This window comes from Streptopelia decaocto (genome assembly GCF_964273445.1).
Source record: "Streptopelia decaocto genome assembly, chromosome: 3".
Taxonomy (NCBI): Eukaryota; Metazoa; Chordata; class Aves; order Columbiformes; family Columbidae; genus Streptopelia; species Streptopelia decaocto.
Window position 1 is genome coordinate 107623324 of NC_138656.1, and position 27273 is coordinate 107650596.

At 37.7% G+C, this 27273-nt stretch overlaps 1 protein-coding gene across 2 annotated transcripts in view; it reads right to left on the reverse strand.

Annotated features, from left to right (window-relative positions):
• Window positions 1-1538: 1538 nt before the first annotated feature.
• Window positions 1539-27273, reverse strand: part of NBAS (NBAS subunit of NRZ tethering complex) — a 190213-nt gene continuing 164478 nt past the window's right edge. For both annotated transcript variants that reach the window (XM_082049168.1, XM_082049167.1), the window contains 4 exons: window positions 26425-26564; window positions 19616-19760; window positions 13186-13314; window positions 1539-4814 (listed from right to left, as the gene is read on the reverse strand). In XM_082049168.1, the coding sequence (XP_081905294.1) occupies window positions 4539-4814; window positions 13186-13314; window positions 19616-19760; window positions 26425-26564 (690 nt within the window). In that variant the 3' untranslated portion in view covers window positions 1539-4538. The remainder of the gene's footprint in view (window positions 4815-13185; window positions 13315-19615; window positions 19761-26424; window positions 26565-27273) is intronic.

Below are 27273 nucleotides of genomic sequence, written 5' to 3' on the forward strand. Positions count from 1 at the left end.
CCCGGGCACACTGATGGCTCATGTTGAGCTTCCTGTCAATTAGTACCCCCAGGTCCCTTTCTGTCTGACTGCTCTCCAGCCACTCTGCGCCCAGCCTGTAGCGCTGCAGGGGGTTGTTGTGACCAAAGTGCAGCACCCGGCACTTGGCCTTATTGAACTTCATCCCATTGGAATCAGCCCATTTTTCCAGTCTGTCCAGATCCCTCTGCAGAGCCCTCCTGCCTTCCAGCAGGTCGACACTCCCTCCACCCACTGCCGTTCTCCGGAGCAAATGGCCTAAGGTTTCACCTGGCACCCCCTGTTTTGTGGGTAACAGAGGCACCGTGACCATCTGTGCTGTTTTGTGAGATCTAACCTTGCCCCCAGTACTTGCCTCATTTGCTGGGTTTTGAAGGGAAAGCAGTACAGGTTAAAAAAAAAGAACCTTAAAAATGATTGTGTTTTTGCAAATTGTCCTGGTTTTGTTAAAAACAAGTTTATCTTTCAGTGAATTTTGCCTGTCAGCTAAAGCCTTCATATTAACTGCATTTTCCTGGAGAACCAGACACATGTTTTGGTAAACTTAGCAATGGAATGCAAACTTATTGATAAGCATGGATGGACATCTCGCGAGAGGGGCAACGAGAAACCGGTGACCGAGAAACTGACCAACTGTGTATAGCATTCCATTCACGTGAATACTTCATATAAAAGTGGGAGATCACGAGGATCTCGTCCCTTTTCCCTTTGCTTTTCCCCTTCTGTTTATGGCCGACATTAGGAGAGGATCTTGCTAGTCGTCCCTGCGAACTGAGGCCTAGTGAGAGACTGAATCCAGCTCCGGTTGGCTGCAGAGTCCAATCCAGGACTTCGGGTGCAGGCTCTGCAGTTGCTGAGACTTTCAAGATTGGTTTTGTATATTTTGTATTATTTTCTCTATTCTTATTAGTAGCATTAGTAAAACAATGTTAATTTTTCCAACTCTCTTCTCTCTGTCCTTCTTTCCCTCCCGATCGCCTGTCCTTAGTGGGAAGGGGGGAGAGGGAGGGGGAAAAAAGGTGGAAGTGGGGGGGGCGAGGAGGTTAACAATACATCTGCCAGGGTTTTATTGTCACCCCGCAATCTTAACCATCAACACAAATGTAGGAATTCTTACCCACGTGATTAAGGTATCCATATGCTGTGGCCATCCTCTCAAAGCATCTTTTTACAGAGTAGGATGTCAAAAACAATGTATCACAGAAAGAATCATTATACAAGTAAATCTGAATCATATGTACCCTCCCCACTCATTGAATTGCACTTTTCAAAAAGATTATAAATTCAATAGTGTCTACTCTGCATCTGTTGCACTGATGTAATATCTCCACTTACTGTTTCCAGCAGTGAAAGAAATTGTGAGTTATGATCTTTCTTCCCTCATCTCTGGTTCTACTTATCCAAAGAAAGGTGATGTATTTTGCTGCTTTGGTACATCCACCAGGCAGCAAAAAGCTCATCAAACATGCAAACACTTTCTCAGGCAAAAGAGGATTAATGGCACTAGGAAGTTCTGCTCCTCGAGACACAACTGAACTCTTTATTCACCCAGTTTTGGAAGCACAAGCATCTCCAGAGCATGGACTTGTTTGGGGTGAAAACTTCATCAGCTCATGCTTTATTGTGAACAGCTACCAGTTGCAAATCAAATGAACTGACAAAACTGAACTGTCTCAAGTGCCAGTTCCACTCTTCTGTGATGTTTTTTTAAAGTACTATTAATAACACCAAGATGAGTTTCTTAACCTTTTAAAAACAAGAGCAACAAAACAAAAAAAAAACAACCAAAGCCCCCACAGAACCTCAAAACAAACAAAACACACCAACCCAACACACTAACATACACCAGTGTATCCTGGTCACTCCCAGACCCTCAGTGTTATTCTACGCTACAGAAGATACCAGAAGACTGGCACTGGGATACAAAAGTCCTTGTCATGTGCCTCTTCTTTCACTTTTATTTTTTAAACTTTATGTTATTTGGAACATACACTAACATAGGCTGACCATTTTGGATGCATATAATAAAAAACTGTTCCTTATAGATAAAAGTTCTGAATACAGAATAAACAGGAGTAGTCCTCGCTGCAAGGAAAACATTTATCGTGGATTTGTAATGCCAGCAAAACAGAAAATGGCCAGAAGATCAATAACACTCATCAGAGCTTTATCTGCAGCTCAGCTCTGCAGTGACACTAAACACAAACTTTTCGTGATCCTGAATGAGAACGGTCAGAAAATCTAGTGCTGAACTTACTGACCTGAGAACAAAACATGCAGAGAGACCAAAACGCTCCATTCTAAAGTACAGGAGTATCTTCTACAGAATAATCCAAGGTTTTCTTGCTGGAGGTTTGCCTTGTGTTTTGCTTGCATCTACTGATCTCCAGTTATGTTACCTTTTTTAAGTCTGTCCTCTCTTTAGTCTGCAATTCCAATATACTTTAAGAGTCTGAAGCTCTTGGGACTGCTGGCATCAGAGAACAGAATTAAGGAAATATGTCTGAATGATGTAAATTTGAACTCAATATGTATGTCAGATACGCAGATGAGATAACCTTCCTTAAAACACACGGCAGCTGGGACCAGTAAGTACAAAAACAAGATTAACAATCTGAAGAATTAAAGCACAGCCAAAAATCTTAAGAAGCCTGCGTAAGGGTAACATCTGAACAATTTTCACCGTCAGTAAAAGCTGATAAAACAAAGATAAAAAAAAGAAGATCCTAAGTCAAAGACAATGCTAGTAAGAGTCAGTTTTGGTTCCACAAATGTCATCTCCCATTTCTAAATCCTGAAGCCTAGGAAAGAACTTGGCAATACAAATTTCCAATTAAATAGCTACTTCAAGCTCTTAACCCACTCTTCTTCCTTCTTTATGATTTAAGATGACATTTAGGAAAAAGAGGGATTTTAGAAACTACTGTCTCAATAACAGTCAGCTTGATACTATATTGCATAACAAAGTGTCTGGCTGTCCCAGGCAGCAGAAAGCCCTGATATGAGTGTTATTACTGAAGCACAGAGCAACTGCACCCAAAATGGATCCCCCTGTTGCCAAATTTTGACTGAGTATTACCAGCGTTAATGCAATCCATCACCATTGTCTGCACTGTAGGCATGGTACAGCCAGCTAAATCACCTCTGAACTGCAATTACTGCACTATAATTTTCTTCTTCTTTTGGGTTTTGTTTCTTTTCAGGAAAGAAGGCTACGGGGAACCCAAGAAGGTTATCGAGATTATGAAGCCAGATTCTTCACAGTATTCATGGTGGAAGGATGAGAGACAATTGGCAGAAGCTGCAATGAGACGGGTTTGAACAAGAGGATATTTGTAAAAAGCTTTTCATCACAGGTACAGTCAAGCAAGGTGACATCCCTCCTTGGAGGTTTTCAAGACCCAACTGAATACAGCCCTCAGCAACCTGCTCCAACATCAAAGGAACTCTGCCTTGAGGAGGAGGTTGGACCACATTACCTCTGCAGATCGCTTCAAACCCGTATTATCCTATTATTCTAACACGTATACTGTTTCTCCACATTATTTAATCAAAATTAGATCTGAACACAAGATTAGGCAAAAGATTTATAGATTAATCTTAAGAATAAATTCCTATAAGCACACAGTACCATCAAAAACTTCTGGTAATGCAGTGTAATAAACAGACCCCTTGTTAAAAAACCTTAGCAAACAATCAGAAATTCTTTGCCTTATTTAGACAGCAAGGCATTTGGAAATAAACACACCTATTTATTTTTTCAGAGCTCAGGAAAAGTATAATACTTTGAAAGTGCATTCACAAAAGGTATCAACGAACGCTTAGGATTTGAGATGAAGCTTCCCAGACTGCAGAGAAAAATAACTCAAAAACTAGAACTGTCTGCAAGTACAAAAAAGTCCAACTTGTCCTTATGAATAAACAACACTGAGGAGAGACAGGAAAAAAAATAAGAGCAGCTGAAGAAGGAAAATATTTGTCTTATCTATCTAATAGGAGGAAAAAAGAAACTACACTAAATGCAAAATATTTTACTTATTGCAAACAAAAGCTGTGCTAACAACATTGCACAATATCAAATGTTAAGGTTTTGAAGTTTGCAGAAATTACTCTTTGTGGTGTTTTTTTAATATATCTTTATAATTATATTTTTACATTAGTTTTACATTATGACAAGAGTAAATTACTTACAGAAATTAAGACAAATGGTATATAACCAGCCAGCTTACTAATGTTTCATTTATATGTCACAGAGTGTAACCATTTAATATTTTTCTCTGATTTGAAAAGCATTATTAGATTCAATGCTTTCCTAGTCATATAACAGAATGATACAGTCCACATTAATAATTTTTAAATGATTAGAAATATATGGGAATTCACTATAAATGTGCTGTTTGTATTTTCAACAAAACATAGTTAATAACTAACTTTGTTACTTCACTAGAATGACAATTTCTCCCTTTTGTGTAAGATCTCCAGAAAAAACATAGGCAGACAAATGAAGAACTCCAGCATTTTTAGATCCAATGCTGAATAGCCTGGAGGGCAGTAGTAAAAGTCCTGAGTGCAGGATGAGTCCCTCGATAGGACATCAAGAGGGACCCGGCCTCTGCATTGAACCCAGCTTCTTTAAGTTGTTTTGCTATTTCCTCCACGTCCCAGCCTCCTTCTCCCTGGTCAGCCAGCAAGTGCTCAATAAGGTGAGGGTAGAAGGCAGTAGATACACACTTCACCACTAACTTGGCATCGAGGAGCAAGGAAAGTATTTCAGCATCACAACTGGAATCATCGACCTATGAAGAAAGAAAAATCCAAAGTAATTCAAAATTAATTACCAGATACAACCATGTACTAAAACATGTCATGACTGTTTTAGCTGCACAGTGTGACCTTGAAAGACAGATAAGAATTTTATAGGGATTAACAGGGATATACAATTTGCATATGACAGAATATTTAAAAGTATGCCTTTAACAGTCTCTGTCACATTAATATAAATACTTGACCTGCACGAAGTTAAGGAATAAAGATGCTTAACAACCTGCCTAGGATTACACGAACAACTTTGCAGACTTTTCACAGGTTCTCAACCCCAGTACAGGTGAAACTATTCACCAAATAGCTCTTTTTATTGCCTTCGATTTAGAATTAATAACACATGATAATCACTTTCAATTTACTATTTTCACTTCCTTTGGAACATCAGAAGGTTTCTAGAAAAACAGAATGGTTTTACCACCTTAATAAGGAAGAGAACTTGCTGTTTCGTTCTTATGCTACTTCTCCCATTGTTTCATTTAGATATTTGTCTTTCCACTGAAAGCTTAAAAATAAACTTGATTCCCCTTAAGTCTTCAACATTTTCAGACTTAGTTACATAAACTTCTTATGGTTTACAAATCTAATGCAACAGTGCATTGCAGTTCTAGGTCCAGTTAAATACTGACATGTTTTCTTGTTGAAGACAGGTTGATGATTAAACAAAATTCCTGGTGTTGGCATCTTGTAGTATACCATGCAACATAATAAGCCATTACACAAAGCGCTCTCATATTTTCTGAAACAGGAGGCTGGAGGGATATTCTGCCCCACTGCTGAGCTCCCTGTGCTCTGTTCTTCACCTGTGTGTAGGATGCAACTTCACACAGGGCTTCAGTGTTTGATTTTAATGAACATAAAACACAAACAGTAATTACAGTCACGAGAATAGCAGCAGATGGGAGGGCTGATTTAAATTAGTTTTTAAGGCTATTATTCAGTTAATGAAAAGTCCTATAGATTAGTGGAATTACATAAGTCAAAAACCTACACACTGGAGAGAGAGGAGTCGGAAAGTAAAAGACCCTTTCTAGCATAAAACCACCAAACATCTCAGTTATACCATGGGGACGAAGATGCCCGCATGTAACACAGAAGCAGAGCAACCTGTCTGTACTCACGCATAAATGAGATAATTGTGTCTTTACACATAACAATAATAAAAGGGGACATAAGAGGCTCTTAGTTGCTGTCTGAGAGCTCATCTTTAAGCTCAAATAGTCCAGTAGGTCTAAACTGATTAACATTTCCCATCTTCTGACTTCAAGTCTGTCTGAAGACCTGGTCAGAAAGAGGAAACTGTTGCAATGCAATTTTCTCCAGGCAACTGGATGGAGACACAAGATGGCAACCAGACCCCATCAATGCTTTTCATATAGCTGAGACCACTGTCTCTTCTGCAAGTTTTTGGTCACCCTAAGCAAAGTCTGACAGGTGTGTGTGGGAAGAACACAGAGAAGCCAAGGTTTAATGAGGAATCTGTATAAAAATGGGGAGCTGAGAAAGTTAGATTAACCATTTACCAGTTTTGCAGCTCCAGAATATGCCAATGTTTTGCGTATCAGTTGCATATGAAGAGACAGTCACAGTCATTAGTTTAAACTCCTTACCAACACCTTTATAGATTGTCAATAAATTAATGTATATTTGATAACCTTAATTAAGAGAGCTTATACACAGGAGCAACGATGCTTAGATAAAACTGTAAGTTGTTTTTAAATTAAATCAATTTAAATATAAGACATCTAAAATTAATTTAAAATTAGAACGAGCATTAAAGCAAAAAAAAAAAAGCCTGAAATAATACAAATACACACAGCATATATTTAAAAGTAAAAATACACCACAGAGTACAATATGGTGTCTGTGCAAGAAATGACTAAGCAAAACTAGGACTCCTCAATCTAGAAAAGAGGCAGCTTAGAGGGTATGGAGTAGATAACATCATTAGAGTATACAGGAATTGATTAAATACACTGTCTCATTTAAAAATAAAAAAGAATCTTGAGCATCAAATGAACCTAGTAGGATCAGATTCAGAGTAAGTGAAAGGAAATAGTTGGGTTTGTTTGTTTACACTGTTGAACTCTTTGGCAAATGATACTGCAGAACATAAAAGCTTGTCCAAGTTTAAGGAAAAATAGGACAAAACTGAAGAATAAACCCACTGGCAGTTACTTAGTACACAAATACAGCTGGAAACACCTGGAAGTTAGGAGAGTAGTATCTCAGAAAAAGAGCGTACACATTTGCCGTATTCTTACACTTTGCTAGACTTGTAATTCTCCCCTCTGTTGGAGCCAGGATACTGTTCCAATGGACCTCAAAATGCTACCTTTTCAAAAAATATTAATTCAAAACAACCTTAAGGGTTATTTTTGTCAATGATTTAAATCATATTTGAAATGTTGTAATTAGCACAGATTGGCTGCAAACATATGTTTTTAGCACGCATACCAAATATTAAGCTATACTAGACAGACTCTCTAAATTGTACTATATTTTCTTTCTTAAAAAAAAAAAAAAAAAGAGTAAAACCCAATTAAGGCAATTATTGAAAAGCAACCTTACCATCAGTGTTAAAAAGCTGCTGCTTCTGGGCCAACAGCAGAGGTGGGATCTTATTAACAAGTCACTTCTGATCTGCCTGCACACACAGAGCCCTGACTATCCCAAGATCCAAAATAAGTCTTAAACCCCTGGTTCCAGCAAAGTTTACAGCTGATCCCAGAAACACTGTTCCAGTGATATGGGATGCAGCTGACTGCAGTTTAAGCAACTCTCAGCGGTGCAGGTATCTTTTGCACAACAGAATACACAACCACTTTCCATACTGTGCGAACATGAGAATACACTATAAACCACACTCATGATAAACTGAGAGTATATACGATGGAGAAAAATCATTATGCCTATCTAGACTCCCATGCTGAGGGTGCTAAATTTTTAATTAGTGTAAAATCTGTTACTTCTGGAAGCTTAAATGGGCGAATCCTTTTCATATTTATCTCTCCTTCAGTAGGATTTGACAGTGCAGATTTAGCATGGTGCTCACACACAATGCAGATGTGTACACTTAAAAGAACTAATGAGGATAGTTATGCTAAGAAGAGGAAATCCTGACTTTTTTTCCTTGACTTACATACCTACTTAGGTATTGGCTGAAATCTACATTCAAGATGTAGGTATTCAAGTGGTGTCTCTGATGACTAGCTCTCTCCTTTAGACTGTGATAATCAATACCTTTCCCTGCTAGGGACATGCATATTCATCTGCAAAGCGAGAGAGAACAGAAACAGAATCACAACAGGTGCACTCATCATTTCCACTGAAGCAGTGCTACAGCACTCTGCTTCAAACAGGGCTTGTGCATTTTATCAAATGTCTCTTTAATGCAGGATTTATAAATGCATCTGCATCTAAAGAAGGAAAACCACAACTCAGCAAGGTTTCCATCAACAGAACTAAGGACCCACTTGTGCTCTGTCTCCACGAGTCTTAAACTCTTTTGGCACATCTTCAGCAGGATGGGGAGGAACCTTATCCCAGATCACCAAGTGCTGCTCTCAGAGAGGCTGTGGGATTCCAGCTGTTCCTCTAACAGCCTGGCAAATGATCCGAACACAAAGCAGTTGCACAACCCGTATTCCCCCCTCCGCTGACTGCTGTATTCCTGAATCAGAATGGCAGTTTGTGTCTTAATGCTGAACTCAGTGCTGTCAGTGCATAATCAGCAAGGGTTAAGCATGCTTGCCTGGGGCTTTGCCAACAGCACATTAATGTTACGAATGGTAAATGGGCTCAGGCTGGAGGTGCTGAGCAATCCCGCAGCAGCAGGTCCCCTGGGGAAGCAGAGACAGGGAGCCTGCAAATTTAAGAAAGCTTGTGTGTGAAAAAGGTGGGTGAATACCAGCTCTGCCACAGGTGGCACCTCTGCTGATGTACTCAGAAGAGGAACCTGAGACATCTAGAAGGCTTTACTAATAAATCACTGAGGCCTCCACAAATTCTTGCAACCACAAATGCAAGAATGTTGTGGATCCGCTCTCCAAGACCAAGGACACAACTTATATCTGCATCCAGTGTTTTCTGTGGTTGCTAACACAGTATACATGGACAATGGAGCTATATTTGCTATGATGTCCTGTATCTATAGCGGAGGGAAAAAAAATTCTCTCCTGTAACGAGAATTTCAGATAAGCAAGAGAAGGTGGTATCATTTGCCTCACTAAGGAGCAAGTCAGGGTCTGCACAATTCCTTGTCAAAGTTGTTTGTGCAAGGTGTTCAGAGGTTCTGGTATTAGCAATAGGCAATATTTCATCCCTAAGTTATGCATTATAAAACATATGCATTATGAAATATGGACAATAACAGAAAGATAAGAGCTGCTGCTCATGTAGCAGCAGCAAAGAACTGAGCCTGCTATTTCCCAGAGTATTACGTCTCCACTACTACTGGAGATAAAAATGCTTTTCATTTTATTCCTGAAGGGAGTCTACAGGTATAGGACAAACAAAGGGAGAAGAAAACAAAGAGAAATTAAAATCCCTAGAAAATTAGGCTGGAGAGAGAGATTTTACCTTAAACACATATAACTTAACAAGGTATCTTTTAAAAGGTAAGTCACAACAAGTGAATAGCCATAAATGGCATAAGAGATTGTAGAAAACTGGAAATTCCATTATTTCACACATTCTTTATGATTTTCCATATTACATTTTTCATAAATCGTGTCATAAAGCTCATCTCAGTACTTCACTATTGAAAGTACAGTATGCAAACTGAGCTAGGGAATTATTTCAGATTAACTAAAAGCATTTCCTAGTTCTAGTTTCTATTAAAGCCTTGGTTGAAGAAGTATATGCACTGTTTATATTATTAATTCCCATTTATTAGTTGTTTTAACAGTATAACTACCAACAGGTAACAGAATTTGGCTCTGTCAAAAGTATAAAAATCAGTCTTAATCTTTGAAAGACAACCAAGGAACAGACAACACTGAAACCCTTTTCAAAAACAATCTGACTCTTAAGGGCAAAGTCTGGGCCCTATTGGCAGTAATATGCTTATTTAAGTAAACTGATTTTTAAAATTATTCACACACCACAGAATGGAGAGGAAGAACAGTTATTTCTGTTATCCAGAAAAGACAAGTGGCAGTTTCTAAAAAGATACACAATAAAAAGAGAGGTCTGCAATTTCAAAAAAAGCTTACACAAAATCTTGGTTGTTTTATTACAGGCAAAAGCTATACAATTCCTAGTATCAGCATTTCAGCATCATCCTTAACTGTAAACATCCATAAAGCTGTCAGCAACACAGAACAAATGGCTAACTAATACATCGTATCAGCAAGCAAGTGCTGTATTTTTCTCACAGCCACGGTTGTGAGCTGTGTTAGCACTATGTCAGGGAATCAATAGCTATGACTTCCCTTTGCCAGATGTTATTTGTCCTTTTCCTGTTTGATGTAAGCAGAAATGGGCTTCCTATGAAAATTCATTAAGAATACAACAAAAACATCAACAGTCTGAACATTGTTTTTAAAAAGCAAATAATACACATATAAAATTATACTGAATAAATATTGACACAGCTAAGCAATAAATGCACTTTGAAGTACCACACAAACTAATGTAATTATAACAGATGCGTACGAAGCAAGGAGTAACAGCTACTTTTCTAAACAATATAACAGCTTTTAAATTTAGCATGTCACTCTTTTGTACTTGTTACTTTTCTAATACTGGCAGTCGCATGTCACATTCGAGGTACTGGATAAACTCTATGCCTAATGTACAGAAGTCAAGTTAAATTTTCATTGACTTAAGATGAAATGTTAGACGAAAGCTGAATGCTTTGAAAATTCTAGGCTATGCAGCACTCTTACAGAACTACATGCTCAAATGATTACTGAATTTAGAAGGAAAAATTAGAAACAGCATAACAAGCTGCCTCCTGCATAAGAAGGCCCAAAAGAGTATTATTTTAGGCACGCGCAGGTGTACAAAGTGCTTTATATTAGTAAGAAGATAATATGGTTCCTGGCCCTAAAACTTCAAGATAATGTTATCAACCTAAGAGTGTAGAAAATGGAAAGCTGTAGCACACCAGAAAGAAAAGGGCAGTTAAGAGAGCAATACAATTAGCAGCTATTCAGAAAGTGCTACTGCACAGCATTGTGCTTTAAAAATAGTTAAATAAAATGTACTCGGACATGAATTCCTGCTGGCAAGCTTCAGAGCTAGTCACACAGCAGCTTTCATCTGTTAACAAAAAAGTCAATTTTAAAAGGTTAACAAAAACATATAGATGAGAAAGTGCATGCATATATCAGATCCCCGACTGCTTTCCTATGAGATCATCTTGTTGAAAAACAGTTACAAAAAACTCTTGCTTTGCAGACACCAAATCTGAAATTGCAAGGGGCAAAAGAAAACTATGAATATACTAAAGATAATCTACTATTGTTTTGGTGGTTAATAGTAATAAAATTACATTTCGTGGAAAATTTACAAAATTTGTGGTTTATTTGTAGAAGGAAAAGGGAACAGGAACACCTTCATAAAAATCTGTGGTTCTTCGCTTAAAATGCCAAACTCAACCAGGAAATGCTCGAAATTCATAATGGATGCTAACTATGACACTGGAATTTTGATATAAGCAGGTATGTATGATAGACCAATATTGATACAAGCATGTATGTACTAGATATCATATGCCCTGCTGCCTTCCATGCAACCATTTTAAATGTTGATAGAGAACAGGTTAAAAAAGCCGGTGCTTCAACCATTTTGGTAACCAAGCCCTTCTGAAGGAAAATTAGCAACATCTCATGTGGAGCCTCTGCTTCTGGATCTGCTGTTCCTGACTGGTCTCCACCGCTGTGTTCTGGAGTCCTCCTGACAGCAGACAAATCCTTTCTCGAGCCACCCAATGGATGCAAAAAGAGAAAGCTTCTGGAATACAACGTGCGGTGTAAGAAGGAAGACACAGCACATGAGGAAGAATAAACGATGATGAGAAATGTAGGGGAAGAGCAGGATGGACAACATCTTTCCTAGGGGACAGAGAATGGTGTGAAAAGTGCGGGGCAGGATTGCACCGTTTGCCGCAACCCAGGAATCTGAAAAATTTGTTGCAATTAATATAACTAGAGCAGAGGGCCTGCCCTATGAAGCTCCTGCAGAAATGGGACGTTTGCCTACTTCATGTGTCACAGAAAAAAAGTTATACTTCCAATCTGAATTCCCACAGATCACATTTTTAATGCTTTTGTGTTTTGGCGATGCTTATTTTAAAAAGATACACAGTTCAATTCCCGTTTCCATACGGATAGTTTCATTTTGAAGTAGCACCCAGGAAATTTACCATCAATTATTATTTTATATCGTAATACACAACCAAGAGCTCCTTAAGATATTGTTCAGAACTTGGAAATATTACATACGTGGTTTTCCTACCAAAATATTACAATTCTGGAAATGTTCAATGCAATTCATTCAGCCAGATGAGAAAGCCATTCCCTTTCATATAAACGTCTGAGACAATACCTCCCTTCTCTTCTGTGGTAGAGTGCTAGATCGTAGACCACAGCTCACAAACATCCAAGAAACTCAGGTTGTATGTGTTCAATGAAGAGCTTTAAGAAGTTTTAAAGCCAGCTCAGTTTTTAGAAAAATGGATAAAAGATAATATAATGCTTTTGTCTAGGAGACTAGCTTTTATCTTTTTAGGTGTTCCTTCTTAACTGAAAAGCAAATACTCGGGGAAAAAAAAAGAGTAATGGAACTTTATGTAACAATTGAAAAATATAAAGTAATCTCTTGTCTAAAGAAAAAGAGACAGTATTTATTTTTTCTCCAGAAACTTTGCTGCAGTATCGAATAAAACCTGTTTAGAATTCCATGAAAGTTCCCAAACACACCACCTTGCATTTTAACCATTCTACAACAAAACCAGTGATGTAACAGCTCTCCACATGCCAAATTTGTTAGAACCAAGCTAACTCATTTGTTGTACTATTATCACCAAAAAACAACCCCAAAGTGCTAGAATATGAACACAGTGATAACAATCTACTCTATATAACAGAATAGTTCCTGTTCCACCACACTGACTTAAAATAGCATACTAGATAATTCAATGGAAGTGCTGTGAGTTTTAATCACCATAAGTAGATATAAAAGATCTTACTAGCCCTGTGTTACTGCTCACTGTGGACACAATAGCTGTGGAAAATCTTAATAATGATAAGTCTTAATAGTCTCTGCTTACTATATGAAGATAAAAGAGCTAATGTATTACCTCAAACTCTGAAAGGTGGTTAATTCAACAGCTCATACCTTAGCAACAGCTGTAATCTGCTCCAGTGCCACAGCATGAAGATCTTGATCTTTGCTTTCTACCAGCAGTTTCAAGGATGGCAGCAGGAGGGACTGGTTAAGCAGCAGCAAACATAATTCTTTTATACACTGAAAATAAAAGTAAACTAATTCAATGCTATCTCTGGAGATATTAACACCATCATTAACACTAAAATTTATGAAAATTCTATGTGAAATGTAAAATGAAAATCAAACTTTTAAAGCAATGAACTCCCTGTTGGAAATAAGTCTGGAAACTTGAAAGGACAAATTTAAAAAGAAATGTGGAATACAGGGTTGTAAGTGCAATATTTGTTACATTAGGACAAGGCAGGTACTGAATCACCGTTACAACCTGGAGTGTTACTGAAAGAACAACAGAGCCATCGCAGCTCTCTGTGGGACTAATATATCTGTGCTTACTGAAATATGGCAAAGCACAGGAAGAAACTTAAAAGACACCTGTGACATTTCTGTAACTCAATTACACAATTATACTAAGTTGAACAAAATAAAGAGCAAATAACAGTACATATCAGAGCTCAGCATTATAAAGCTCTGTCACAAAATCTTTTCAAATTTTATACACAACTAAAGCTTAGCAAATTAATTTTCCATACAGCACAAATTTAGCATCATAAATCATCTGCAAGAAGAAACTAGGCAGTGAAATACCTTTAAAACAAACAACAAACCTACTGTGCATTTCCAAAATTTTACCTTGGCCTTTTGTTAAAAATAAATAGAAATCTCCTACATGTAACCTGTGGTTTTGTTTTTCCCTCAACATCGCAGTGAGTTATTCTTTGATACATCAAAAAGTATTTAAGCTAACAAATTACATTATAAATCAAATTATAACTTCCCTTCTCCCTTTTTTGTCATTGTCAAGAATTTTGGTCATTTGTCACAACCACCTCCCAATGAGCACCAGAGATGTCCCACATTCCAGGGCAACTTACACCAAGTGTTCTGAGTATGTATGACAGTCACCTTGAAAATAGTACCCAACTCTTTGAGGGTCTCTCTGTTTCACTCCAACATTTAAAGAGCAATTGTGGAAGGATCTCATCAGCCATTTATTAAGTTGGGAGAATACAAGTCCTATGCATTTTTTACATCTTTTACACTTTAATGACAAGTGTAGCAATTTGATGACCATAATGCAACTGTACTTTTAGCAGCAGCACAGTTTTAGTAGCTGTGAGCCTAAAAGCCTGAAATTATTTGAAGACAAAGAGATGTTAAATGCTTCAACTGTAACACACTGCAGGGACACCTGGCCTTGCCCAGCACAGAGAACAGTCTGGCTACACGTTGTTCAATCTTTTCTAAATGTATGCCTTCAAGAATCACTACCTGGAAGGACAAATTCTGTCAAGACTGAGCACTGAGTCACTGAGGCAAGGCTTGTTTTCTTAACCAGCCTTGTTCCTCTCCACTTGCATTCTGTTCTGCTACTGATGATGTGTTGAGTGAAGGATATGATATAGGACAGAGGTGCCAAACTCATTTTCACCAGGGCTACCATCAGCCTTGTGGGCCACATCAGCCTTGTGGGCCGAATGTAATTTTAAGACTGTATAACTGTAACTACTCCTACACTTACACAGTCCTAAAATTACATTCGGCCGTTTGAAGGCAACATCAAGGCTGATGTGGCCCCCCGTGAAAATGAATCTGACACCCCAGATATAGGATCAAGGAATAAGAAGATTCAATAAATATGTTAGGCTTTGTCTGATCAGTCATATGCCTATTAAACCTCTGATAATTTCATATTCCGTTGTATTTCTTTTGAGCAATAGTGTGCTTGCCATACCAGCAAACTTACCAAATGCAAAGTTAGAGGTTCACACTACCTGTCTCCTTTTCTTGAAAAGGTGTATCCATGGCAATAAATGTAGCTTATGTTAAAAAAAAATAAATTCTGAGAGCCATAAAATACACAACCTGAACAAAACAGCAGTTTTACCATGCTTGCTTTTTCTGTCTGAAAGCCTCTCAAAACTAAACGGAGCAGCTGTGCCATGAGAAATAATCCATAACTATAAAAAGGCTCTCTAAAAGAACCTCGGAACATAGTTTGGGGTTTTTGAGAGGAAGAAAAGGAAAGTAAGCAAACTGTAAAATGTAACTAGGTACTGTACATCTTTAAAGCAACAGGGCAGGGAGAGAAAAGATGCAGATGTTGAATCCAAGTTTGTTGACTCAATGAGCCGCTTTAAAATAAATAAAAATTTTATCTCTCAGCAAACAAATGCAGTAATACAGATATTAACACTGCTATTTTCAAAGCAATAACATTTAACTCAAATGATATGCCAACATTTTGTTTTCTTAGATGCTTCTCAATTACACTCTAGCACTGGTTACACATTCTAATGAGATGTGTTCTAACACAATCTGCTTTGTTCATCACAGAGGCATAAAGGCCTTTACGTAAGAAAACAGGCTTTGTTATCCAATTAACTTCTGCTTATCTTACACCAGCAGATTTTGAAGCTAAATTTCATTAGATTTCAGGTAGGTAACAGTCAGATGACTTGATTAACTTTGTGCTCGTTTATACCATGACTAGCAGACATATCCACTCTTACCTACAAAATACATTCCAACAATTAATTTTACTTACTGTCAAAATATCAGATCTTAGGCTAAAAAATGAAATAGTATAAATTAAACTCAACTGGTTCTTGCTACACCTTTGCAAATCAAATCAGTTTTATTAGCTTCTGTTCCATCTAAAAATATCTGAATAAAATCAATCACCTGTCAATCTCTGATAAGCGAATACACTGCACTCCTTCAGCCTTCTACTTCAAGGTATTTTCAGTGTGTACTAATTTTTGCAGGTTGCCTCTTTTGCCTCTCATTTTTCAGTGTCCTCTTAAAATGCAGCTATCCTAACATGGTATTTTATTTTAATGCCAGTCTTACCAGTGGTTTATGGAGAAAGGTACTTCTTATCTACTGTTCTTCACTTGATACCGCTTATAAGACTGCACTGCCTCTGTTTTCCTCGTACACTGATGATACTGACTTTTGCTTATCAGTATGTCATTAATAATGTTGTTGCAACAAAAAGCCAAAGTGTTAAATATCTTTTTGGCTTCTATTCTTATTAAAACATCTCAGGCAAATGAGACAGTTGACAATAGTAATGTGTGAGACTTCAGTATTGTAAATTCAGTCTAAAAAAAAATATATGTTTCTGGGGCTGAAAAATTTACCCCAAAATGCATAAAGAAATGATAATTCAAGTTAAGAGACACCATGCTTGATAATGAGACACGTTACAGAAGACTGGAAAAGAGAAATGCAGTCTGTCTTTAAGAGGCAGAAGAAAGCAGGCACTCAGGGAGAAAAGTATTATGGACCTACCAACACTCCCAGTCCATGAAAACCATCAAAACATACAATGAAAAAAACAAAAACATTGTACAGAAACACATTCCTGCACCAGGTTCTGTAGTTTAGGAAAAGGCCATCACTATGACATATTTTAAGTTTAGCAACACTTAAAAAATGTGACATGAAACACCGTCCCCTGCACCAGGGAAATAAGGTATAGAATAGTGCGGTCCAACTTGCAAACCCCTGGAGTGGCCTCCATAGCTTTTTCCACAGGAGAGCTTGCCAAGCACAGACTGTCAAAATACCAAAAAACACCTCCTCGTACATCTGCCACAAATAACTGCACTGCTGCCCTGGAGAGCAGCTGGAAATCCAGCCCTGGGCTGCAAGGCACCGCTCCCAGCGCTGCTCTCAGCAGCACAAGTGCCTTTCAGTCTGCAAGAAGCACCTGGAAGCGTCTCAGTGCCTGTCTGCAGCGCGAGGCTGCACTTAGAGGGGAATGATGGTACCTTGAGAGGGACAAGGGAAGTCCTAAATCAAAATCTGGAACACCATGATTTAGCCGAAACCCTTGTAAGATAACTCTAGTCACTGATCTATGCAGCCATCAATGGTTCACTGTAAGACCAGTGAGGCATATAAAATGGATTTCACAGGAGTCTGTTTTGGGTCCAGTGTTATTCAGTATTTTCAAGGACAGTTTTAAGGGCTGCATAATGAGTTCAAACAGTGTTGTGTCTGGAGAGGCTGCAAGCAGACGGAAGGGCAGCATTTATATTCAAAATTATCTGAACAAAGTGAAGAGAGACAACTGTGAACAAAGAAAAACATACAATATGTACTCATATGTAAAAACCAGGAACGAGCTAAAAATGGAAAAACGAGTGCAAGCAGTGCAGCTGTCAGTTCAAACACGTGTGCCTTCCAAGCAAATAAGAAAATGCTTATTTCAACTAACACAAATATTAAAGCTATGCAACTCCTCAAAACACAGTAAAAAAAGTACTTGGTTATAAAAAAAGTAGAAAGGCCAACGAGAGGTAAATAGAGAAACCTTTCTCATTAAATCTAAAGAAACATTTTTTCTAACTTCCAGACCATCATGACTTGAAGCTAAACTGTTTTTTCCATCACAATCTTCGGACTTCAGAATGGTAAATGTTATTCATGGCGATAAACTGATCTCTCAGATTTTAGAATTCTGTCATTCTAGGTCTGTCTTCTTAATCAGTGTATTTATTGAAATGTGAAGTAATCTAAACAGGTTAATTATCAGTAATCAGATCTTCATCTTATTCAGCCACACGATCTCAACTCTCTAACTTGTGCACCAAGTACTGCAGCGTGCATACAAATAAGTTACTTTAAATTTATCCATGTCATTCCCCTCTCTTCTCAAACAGAGATTTAAAGCAATACAGCCTGCCTTTGTAGGTAACTGTACATTTACACATTTTAGTGCAACACATATTGCTGCCCAGCATTCTCATAATAAAAAAATTATTTTACATTGGTGAAGCTATTTTATGCTTGAGGATCAGAGCACCTTCATGTTGTATCTGTATATTCACACCTATACAGAGGGCTCTTCCAACCTCCTGTACCATTAAAAAAGGCAGGCACCTCCAAGCAAAGCTGCTAACCAAGACCAAAATTGTGTCTAAATAAGGACTTGTAATGGAATATAAGAAAAAGTTTACTCAATAAAGAGAACTAAGCAAACCATGACCCATTCTTGAGCAGAACTCTTGGTGAACTGACTGCTGTAAGACAAAGACCCTTGGTGAGATTTGTCTCCCTGGTTCACTGAGGTGAGTTAGGAAATTCTAATTTGATTAAGTTTGTCTACTCCTGTGCATGAGGAAGGTTATGAGTCTACAAGCTATGAGGCACCACTCAATGCCTTGTAAAGAAAAGCTACATATACTTAGGCCAGTCCCAGGGATAGTGACACCTGCCTTCCATCAAAATTTTTGGTGGAATGAATTAAGAAACATATTAATCATTTCAGCTTTCCGACACCTTCTAGAATCATGTTTTATATAGATATCAAATTTGACTCAAATCTGACTATTAAAAAAAAACAAAACCCCACACTCCACCTGTCTGTATTTTAAGCAGAACGTTGTTGTTTCTATTCTACTTATAGTCTTAACATCAGCTGTTTTCTATAACAGACTGTGATTGTGTGAAGATGATAATAAAGCATTAATCAGCCTACTAAAAATATGCACATGACTACTCTAAAGTTGTGTGAAGTTTATTAAGCATTTCTCAAATCTGTCTTCATTAGTATACAATATTTACATTCAAAACACTTCAGTAATTTTATGCTTAAGAGATGCTTGTATTGAAGTATGCATACATAGTTAAGACAGAACACCATGACTATCACAAAGCAATTACTTGTATATTAGTTTTTTCATCACCAACACATTTTTCTCACTAAATCTTTATGCATTTATTAGTGAGAAAATAACTGATTATATAATTAACAACTTTTCCACAATAACGCCTATGGCAATGCACTATTTAAGAATTTTTATAAATACTTCAAAGAATAATTTATACTAGAACAGACACCTAAAGGTCAGTTAATCCAACCAGCCCCCACTCAAAGCAAATCCAACAAGATAAAATTGCCCATGACACGATCCAGTCAAGTTCTGAATACCTCCAAGAACGGAGACTCCGTGTCTCTTCTAAGAATCCACCTATTCTAATATTTCACCACTTTAACGGTGAAAAATGTTCTCTCTGCATGAGAGTCATCTCTGTTGTCTCTTGTCCTACCACTAAGCGTCTCTGTGAAGAGGCTGGCTCCATCTCCCCTACGTGTTTCCTCATCCGTATATTTAAAGACAGCAGTATGATCTTCCTCAGCCACCTCTTCTTCAGACGGAGTGAATCCAGTTCTCTCAGTTTCTCTGCATTTATTGTGCTCCACTCCCCTAATCGCCTTGTTAGCTCTCCATTGGTATGGCAACATCTTTCTTGTAGTTAGGACCCCAAAACATGACCCATCTCCACGGTACCCTAAGTTAAAACTTACCTCAGCAGGGAGCATGTGCTTTGTTTCATACAGAGAACGGCAGATTTTCAAAATTTCATTTCCTGTGTTCTCCTTTTCCTCAGGTGGGCTTCTCTGTAGCATAACAGTTCCCAGTTTCACCCAGGGATTATCATCCGTGCGCAATCTGCCCAGAAATAAACAGAGATGTGTTTAGAATATAAATAGATATCCCTCGCCCCCATTTTCTGTAGGTGTTTTTTGTTCATTTGATTGTTTTGTGATTGTAAGGTACAATCTCATGAAAGAGAGAGAAAAAAGTTTCGAGGCAAGCTACTATCCTGATGCCATCATTCTTTCAATGCAACACAGAAGCTTAAAGTATTTTGAATTACGACACACTGCTATAATCCTTGAGGAATCATGCACCGGATAAAGATTGATCAAATTGGAATAGCATAGGAACAGCTTTTCCTGGCTTCATACCAGCTAATTTCCCAAAGAGAATGGTATCGAGGGAGGGGAGACAGAAATCCAGCATTCCTAATTCTGTTTGCTTTGATCACATTCTAACAGCATCTGCCTCTCACGTATCTGTGTCTTGCTTCTGAACAAAGAAAATATTTTCAAGATTTACATTTTAATTTTCAGGTTCAATAAGTACAAACAAAAATAAACTTTTTTTATAGCCCAACCAAGCAGCATAAAGAGTGAAAGTACATGCATCTGTACTTGTTCATTAGCAGATACGGATGCAGATACATTTGTTTCACATATTTAAAATGGTCTTTTCATTCTACATAGAACTTCATGCCATGTCACTATTACACAGTCAGACTTACATCGATGGCAGACAGTAGATCCAAGTAATATTTATCACACATGACAGCAAGGCAATGTTTGCTATAAAGCAAGGGCGCCCAACTAATTTTCGCTGAGGGCTGTATCAGCCTCGCGGTTGCCTTCAAAGGGCCAAAGGTAATTTTAGGATTGTGTAAATGTAGCAGTAGTTACATATATACAGTCCAAAAATTACCTTCGGCCCTTTGAAGGCAACCACAAGGCCGATGTGGCCCCCAGTGAAAACGAGGTTTGGTGCCCCAACTATGAAGTTTTGTTGCTGGGACATTTCTTGGCCTGCAGGTGCTACTTGTTAGATCATGGAGATACCTGGCTACTTTTGTCAGGTGTCCTTGCTAGGACCAGATGTATCAACAGAAACAGGGAGCAGATCGGAGCTTTTAAATGACAGCATGAAGTGTAACACTGGAACACATCCACACTGTCATTTTCCTAATGTGAATTAAGTTAATGCATTTCAGTTACCATCTACAATGGGCTAAAATCATGCACAATCACAGTTTAGATCATTATTATATTAAGCCACAGTAACACAACCACAATGTTCATCTGTGCATGAACTTAGGAAGGCAGAAAACGTGTTTAAAAATCATCCCAACATCTCTTTTGTTATTAATCAGCCTCCCAAAGACACAGGAAACTTTTCATTTTAGCTTGAAGGAAAAAATAAAATCACAGCAAGACCAAATCTGGCAGGTTGGTTTTACAATTTAGTGTAAATTAAGATATACAGCACATGTGGGAAGGAGTAGTGAAGTGCTGCTTTTCAAAGGTATTATTTAGCGGCAATTGTTGAAAGTAACTCATTAATATCACTGCAAATGGAGTCTGTTAGAGTCTGTTGGATTGACATATATCAAGGAAGAGGTCTGACAACTTTGGAGAGGACAACTACCAATATATACTATTTCATATATTAAAGCTTTCTCCTGCTCATCTTTCAAAAGTACATGTTGTAGTCAAAGAAAACCAGCTCCACATGAAGCTGACACTATATGCCAACCTGAAAACGAGACATAGAGATGACTAGGAACATGTAACTTGAAATGCAAACTAAATAGAAGTCATTATCTTTATTCCTTCTGACAACTTAATTGAACTTTTCCATCAGTCACAGTCACTGAGCTCAGAGCTGCCACAAGCCTGGCTGGAAACGGCCCAGCTCCTCCTCTCCTCTCCTCTCCTTCCAACCTGAGGGGTTGAATCCAAAGACATCAGCATATTCAACAAGCAGAACGTGATGCACTTAATCTATGAACCCCCAGTAAGGTTAGGAGAAGAAAAAAAAACCTACAGCTCCATCTTTGCCACTGGTTGAATTGACAGCTCCTGCTATGTGATCCATCTCTTGCTCAGAGGCACAGAGAGTCATAATGAATTTCCATTTTTACAGCTGCTACCTCCAGAGTACATTAAGAAAACCTACAAGAATTCCCCATTAGAAAAAGAACACAGAAATCAAACTACAAAACACAGAAGTTAGAAATAACCAGAAAGATGCAAGACTGCAAGGCTTGCCATGTGCAGCTTTATTTATTTAAGTATCAGAGATATAGTCTACATATATAAAGCTTTTCTCAACACAACTCCTTAAAATTATTTCAAATATTTGTGTGATTGATTACCAAATATCTGTTACCTGCCAACTCTAAATAAAAACAAGATTCAGTTACCAAAACTCTGACACCTACAGGCAGAATTCAGTTTTCTTCTCTCTTACCTTAGCTCAACTATGATTAAAAAAAAAAAATCAAACTTACTTTTTCAACATGAAAAAAGTAATTATTTCAAAAACTCAGCATGAACATTTTTTTTCCCCCACTACTAAAAGACAGACAATTTGGATTAAGTTTGGATTAAGTTATAATAGAAAGGTGAACTAAGCTACTGAGTCCCTAAAAGCTGGTCTTCCTGAGTTCCCAAACACCCTTCCAATATTTGAAATGGATTCTGTATGTAGGCTGCAAGTTCCAAAGAACTGCAGAGCTTCAGGTACTGTCAATCATTTAAAAACCAAAAATCTTTAAGAATTGCTTAGAATGACATCTAAATATGAGACATCTAGACGGAAAAGCATGTATGCATAACAAGCGTATGAAAATACAATTTTAAAAGGATATGGCTTTGAGTGCTGACTGAACCAACCAAGCAATCTCTTCTGTTTCCTCACAGTCAATGTGCCATATTATGATATGAAGAGAATCACATTTGCAAGTGAGTAACGAACATTATTTTAGGTGGAATGTTTTAAAATCAAGAACTCAAACACCAAAAAGCACAGACTTACTGTTAACAGAGACATAACAAAAATTCTTAAAAAAAAAAAAAGCTACTAAAAAATCCCCAAGCTTCAGTTGTTTTGATTCTCTTTTGAGGCTTTGCAGAATGTAAATTGTATTTTCTAGCTTCATATTCAATTCTAAGTACTATATATTTACTGTTAGGTTGTAAACCAAAATTCTAAATATTCAGATGACTCAGACTTAAATTCCCTAGATCCTGCACATATCATTACATTGACAGCAAACAATGAGTTAGTAAGAACAACCCTTTTCTGAAGCAGAGGAAAGAATAAGTTAAGATTTAAAAAAAAAAAATCTTAACACATATGGCTAAACTACTGGCTCAGAGTTTTCCTCTCTGCTCAAGAGTTTCTTAATTCAACTTGCTTTAAAATGAAATTGTTGCAAACCTCACTAACCACACAGTTCCTGCTCCTTACTCCAACCCAGCCACAAGGGCAGCTGTTTCAGTAACACAATTTCAGGAAGATGTATGTAACAACAACAACAAAATATAAACAAAACAAACCCCAAACAAACACAACCAAACTAACCCCAAAATCCATCACACACACAAAAACAAAACAAAACAAAAACTCAACTCACCAAAAAAAAAACACACCAAAAAAACACACCACCAGGCTGGTAAGCGGAATTGAATGCTGTTAACATGGCAGTAAGCAACAGTGGCAGAAGAGGGAAGACCGAGCAAGAATAAAAGGAGACCTCAGAGCCAAGGACATTTGCAGCAGCCCTACTAAAGATGCAGAGACAGGCATATGACAGTGACCACCAATGACAATGGAGAGAGAGAGGAGAGAAGGTTCAGATAAAGGAGGCAGAAAGGACCAGAAAGGATTGTTGCTGGGCCTGGTCCTTACAGCACAGCCTCTGCTGCCTGGCTGGCATGGATAATGCCAGGATTTACAAGCTCAAATAATACAAAATAATAAAATTCAAAATGACAGCAATGTAAGCCATTCCCAGCACACTTTTACGAGAGGCAGTTGAACAAAAAAAATCTACTTGACAAGAGTTTATGAAATTAATCCTGTCACATATCAAGGAATCCAAAAGAGAGCTGTACCTGATGTTTGAAAACCAATCATACTTGAGGTAGCAGGATTGAGGGTGGAATGAGGACAAAGCTTCACCTCAGAAGCGCTATTAGTTGTTAAGACAGACGTCTCTAGTTCACTCAAATTAATTTTAATGACAGCACGCTGACTATAAAAGTCAAAATTTAAGAACATTTCTGCACACTAAATATATTATTTCTGTAGATAAGAGAGAGTCAACCAGATGGAAAGGAATTTGGTGGAGAAGGACCTAGGGTCTTGATAGACACCACACTGACCATGAGTGAGCAATGTACCCCTGCAGCACAGAAAGGCAACAGCATCCTGGCTTGAATCAGGACGAGTGTTGTCAGCAGGTTCTTCCCTTCTGCTCAGCACTGGTGAGACATGTGGAGTGCTCAGACTGTTTTTGGCCTTCCCAGTACAAAAGTGACATGGACATACTGAAGTGAGCCCAGGGAAGTGCCACAAAGACGATGAAGAGATTGGTGTATCTGTCCCAGGCGCAGAGGCTGAGGGAGATGATAGAACTGGGACAAGTTCAGTGTGGAAAAGAGAAGGACTGGGGGAATTTTATCAATTGTATAAATACCTGATGGGAAAAGTAAAGAAGAGGGAGTGTGACTCAGCTCAGTAATGCTCAATGACAGCACAAAGCCAATGGGCACAAATAGAAACACATTTTACTAAAACATAAGAGAAAACTCTTTGTTGTAGTTGTTGTGGAATTTCCAGTCTTGGAGCCCTTCAAAACACAAGGCAATGGCCTTGAGCAGCCTGCTCCAGCCTACCCTGCTTTCAGCAGAGCCAGTGGAGTAGACATCTCCAGAGATCCTTTCTGACCTCAGCCACTGCTAAACACATTAAAATCACACAATGACATAAGGTCATGAAATAATTTACCCTGTTCTCTTGGCCTTTTAGCCAAATTGATTTCTTTAAGTCAGAACTGTGACTATTAAATGCCTAGGAGCTATACTTTAGACCCTATATGAATTATGATACAGGTGATCCAAGCATTTTGTGCAAACTTTCAGACTTCACTGCTCTTGGAACTAAGAAGTATCCCACCTCTGAAATGTAATCCACTGTTACTTGTAACTACAAATCACATGTAATTCCTATTTTGTTTTTTTGTTCTTCTCTTTAGGAAGTCAGTCTGAAGGAAGAGAACATCAAGTGGGAGATAAAATTAAATTATTTTAATTTCCTTTCCTGCAGAGCAGTAGAAAAGAGCTGTCTATATATGAGAAGGGTTTGGCTTTCACAAAATTCTTAGTTTTTCTGTTCAACCCAAGGAAAAATAATATTGCTAACTGCAGCAATATTTAACTCGACCCTTTGTTCCATAACTGTAACACTTTTTTTTTTTTTTTTTAAATCTAAGTGCCCGCACACTGTGAGGATCCAATTTTCAATTATGATTAAAACAAAACTAAAGAGGAAAGTTGAATATGAATTTGTGACAGATTACATAGCAGTCCTTGTACTTCTTTAAGCACTGAAGACAATTTCTATCTCATAAAACTGTCATAAAGAATTCAGGTTAATGCTTATCCAGAAATTGCAAACAAGCTGCAGGCTTGAAGGTGAATAACCCTTACAGATTACCTTCTAATGAGCCAGTTCTCTCCAAGTCCACTAAAGAGTTACTTTTCATAAAAAGCCACTTTTCTGACAAATCAATGCACATCAACACTTTGGGAAGTGTAGTCAAGTTAAAACAGGTTGTAATCAATGCTCCAAAGTAATTCAATGGAAGCATCATTTAATGTGTCTAACCTCACTACCATCAGATAAAACATGGCACCTTGTACTCACTACCCCAAAATTAATATTAGTGCTGTGCTTTAACTATATCTGACTTTTGCCTCATAACATAAGATTATGAATCCTTACATCTCAGAAGCGATCATCAGTTATAGAATAGAACAGCCAAATTTTTTACCTTTAAATGTGTTCAGAAAATCACACACAAAAACCAAAGAACTGCTAAAAAAAATGTAGTTAAGATGTTCCAAACTAACAGTTCCAGTAAATACCCACTCTGATGGGTGCAATGCCTAAGTTTTAAATAATTATTCTCATTTTAAATTGGTGGTTTAGGATATGTCTGCCCTAGTATACATTCTTTGCTTTTGGATACTTTATTCAGAGACAGAAATAATAGGTACTAGGTCTAGAAAAGAGAAGCGCCATTGCTTGGTACCATTACCCTCATAGACCTCCTGCAGATTGTCTGCCACAGCCTCCTGAACATTGAATTTCAAAGGGTTTTCTGTACAGTATAACTTTGAATGGAAAAAATAGTCAGAACTTTGTATTCCTTTTTATAGATTTTGTACATATTGCCAAAAATAAGAGCAAAACACGTAACTTTAAATTTAAGTAGATATTAATAGAAAAACCTCCTCTGCAACGGTTCAGGCAAAAAAATGGTTTTCTGCCTACTCCATGATGCATACTACATACGCATAGGTAGTTTTTACAAGAAACTGATTATTCAATTCTGCTTTAAATAAACCATTTACTTTTCCCACTACGACCTTTTCCAAAGGTCATACTCCTTTTAGCTGTGTTTGAATTGACTTAGAACTCTCATCACAGGATTGTTTGAAGAAATGTTTACCTGTTGCTCACATCCACCGGTGGCCAAGCTTGAAGGAGTAAAACCAAATGCTGAAACTCCGATGGACTGTGACTGGACTCAAGAAGTCTCAGGAAAAGAGCATCTCTTTTTTCTTCATTTTCAACATCTGTTATCTCTACCTGGGGAGGTGGGAAAAAAAAAAAAGTTGGTTTTGGTTTTTTTTAAGAAATCAATGGTTTAAAAATCAATCAACAAACTATCTGTGAAGGATATAATTTTCAATTACAAGCAAATAAAACAGGAAAGCCCACAGATGATGGTGAGTGACTTAACTGTACATTCTTAATACAATGTAACCCCACACAAGTACCTTCAGTGATGAGTTCGGGGGATCTTATGTCTGTGTTCTTTAACCAACCAAAAATTCCTTTAATTTCCTTTTCTTGATATATAGACATATATACATACACTTATATGTCTTTTTAAATAATAGGCATGTCTAGTGCTTCCCTAATATATATTACTCTCACTCACCTATGAAAATTCAATAGTTTTATCTCAATTTATAGCATCTAATCTTTTCTCCCACAGGAAAGAGCCCTGAAAGATGATTCTAAATTAATTTACCCAGTGATGAACCTTTACTGACAGGTACTGTAAGTTTTCTCAATATAGCTATTTGAACCTAAGAAAAACAAAACCCCAGCCACCAGACGACTCTATCTCAGGAAAAGTGTCCACCTAAGTTTAAATCCTGCAGCTTCTGCCAGGACTTGAATTCACTTCAGTTGATAGCAGGTTCTTTTATAGATAATTACTGCTTGCAGTTTGCATGGTAAAAAAGCACAAGGTAAAAGGTCTAACTGTTGAAGGAAAGTTGCTGTAAAT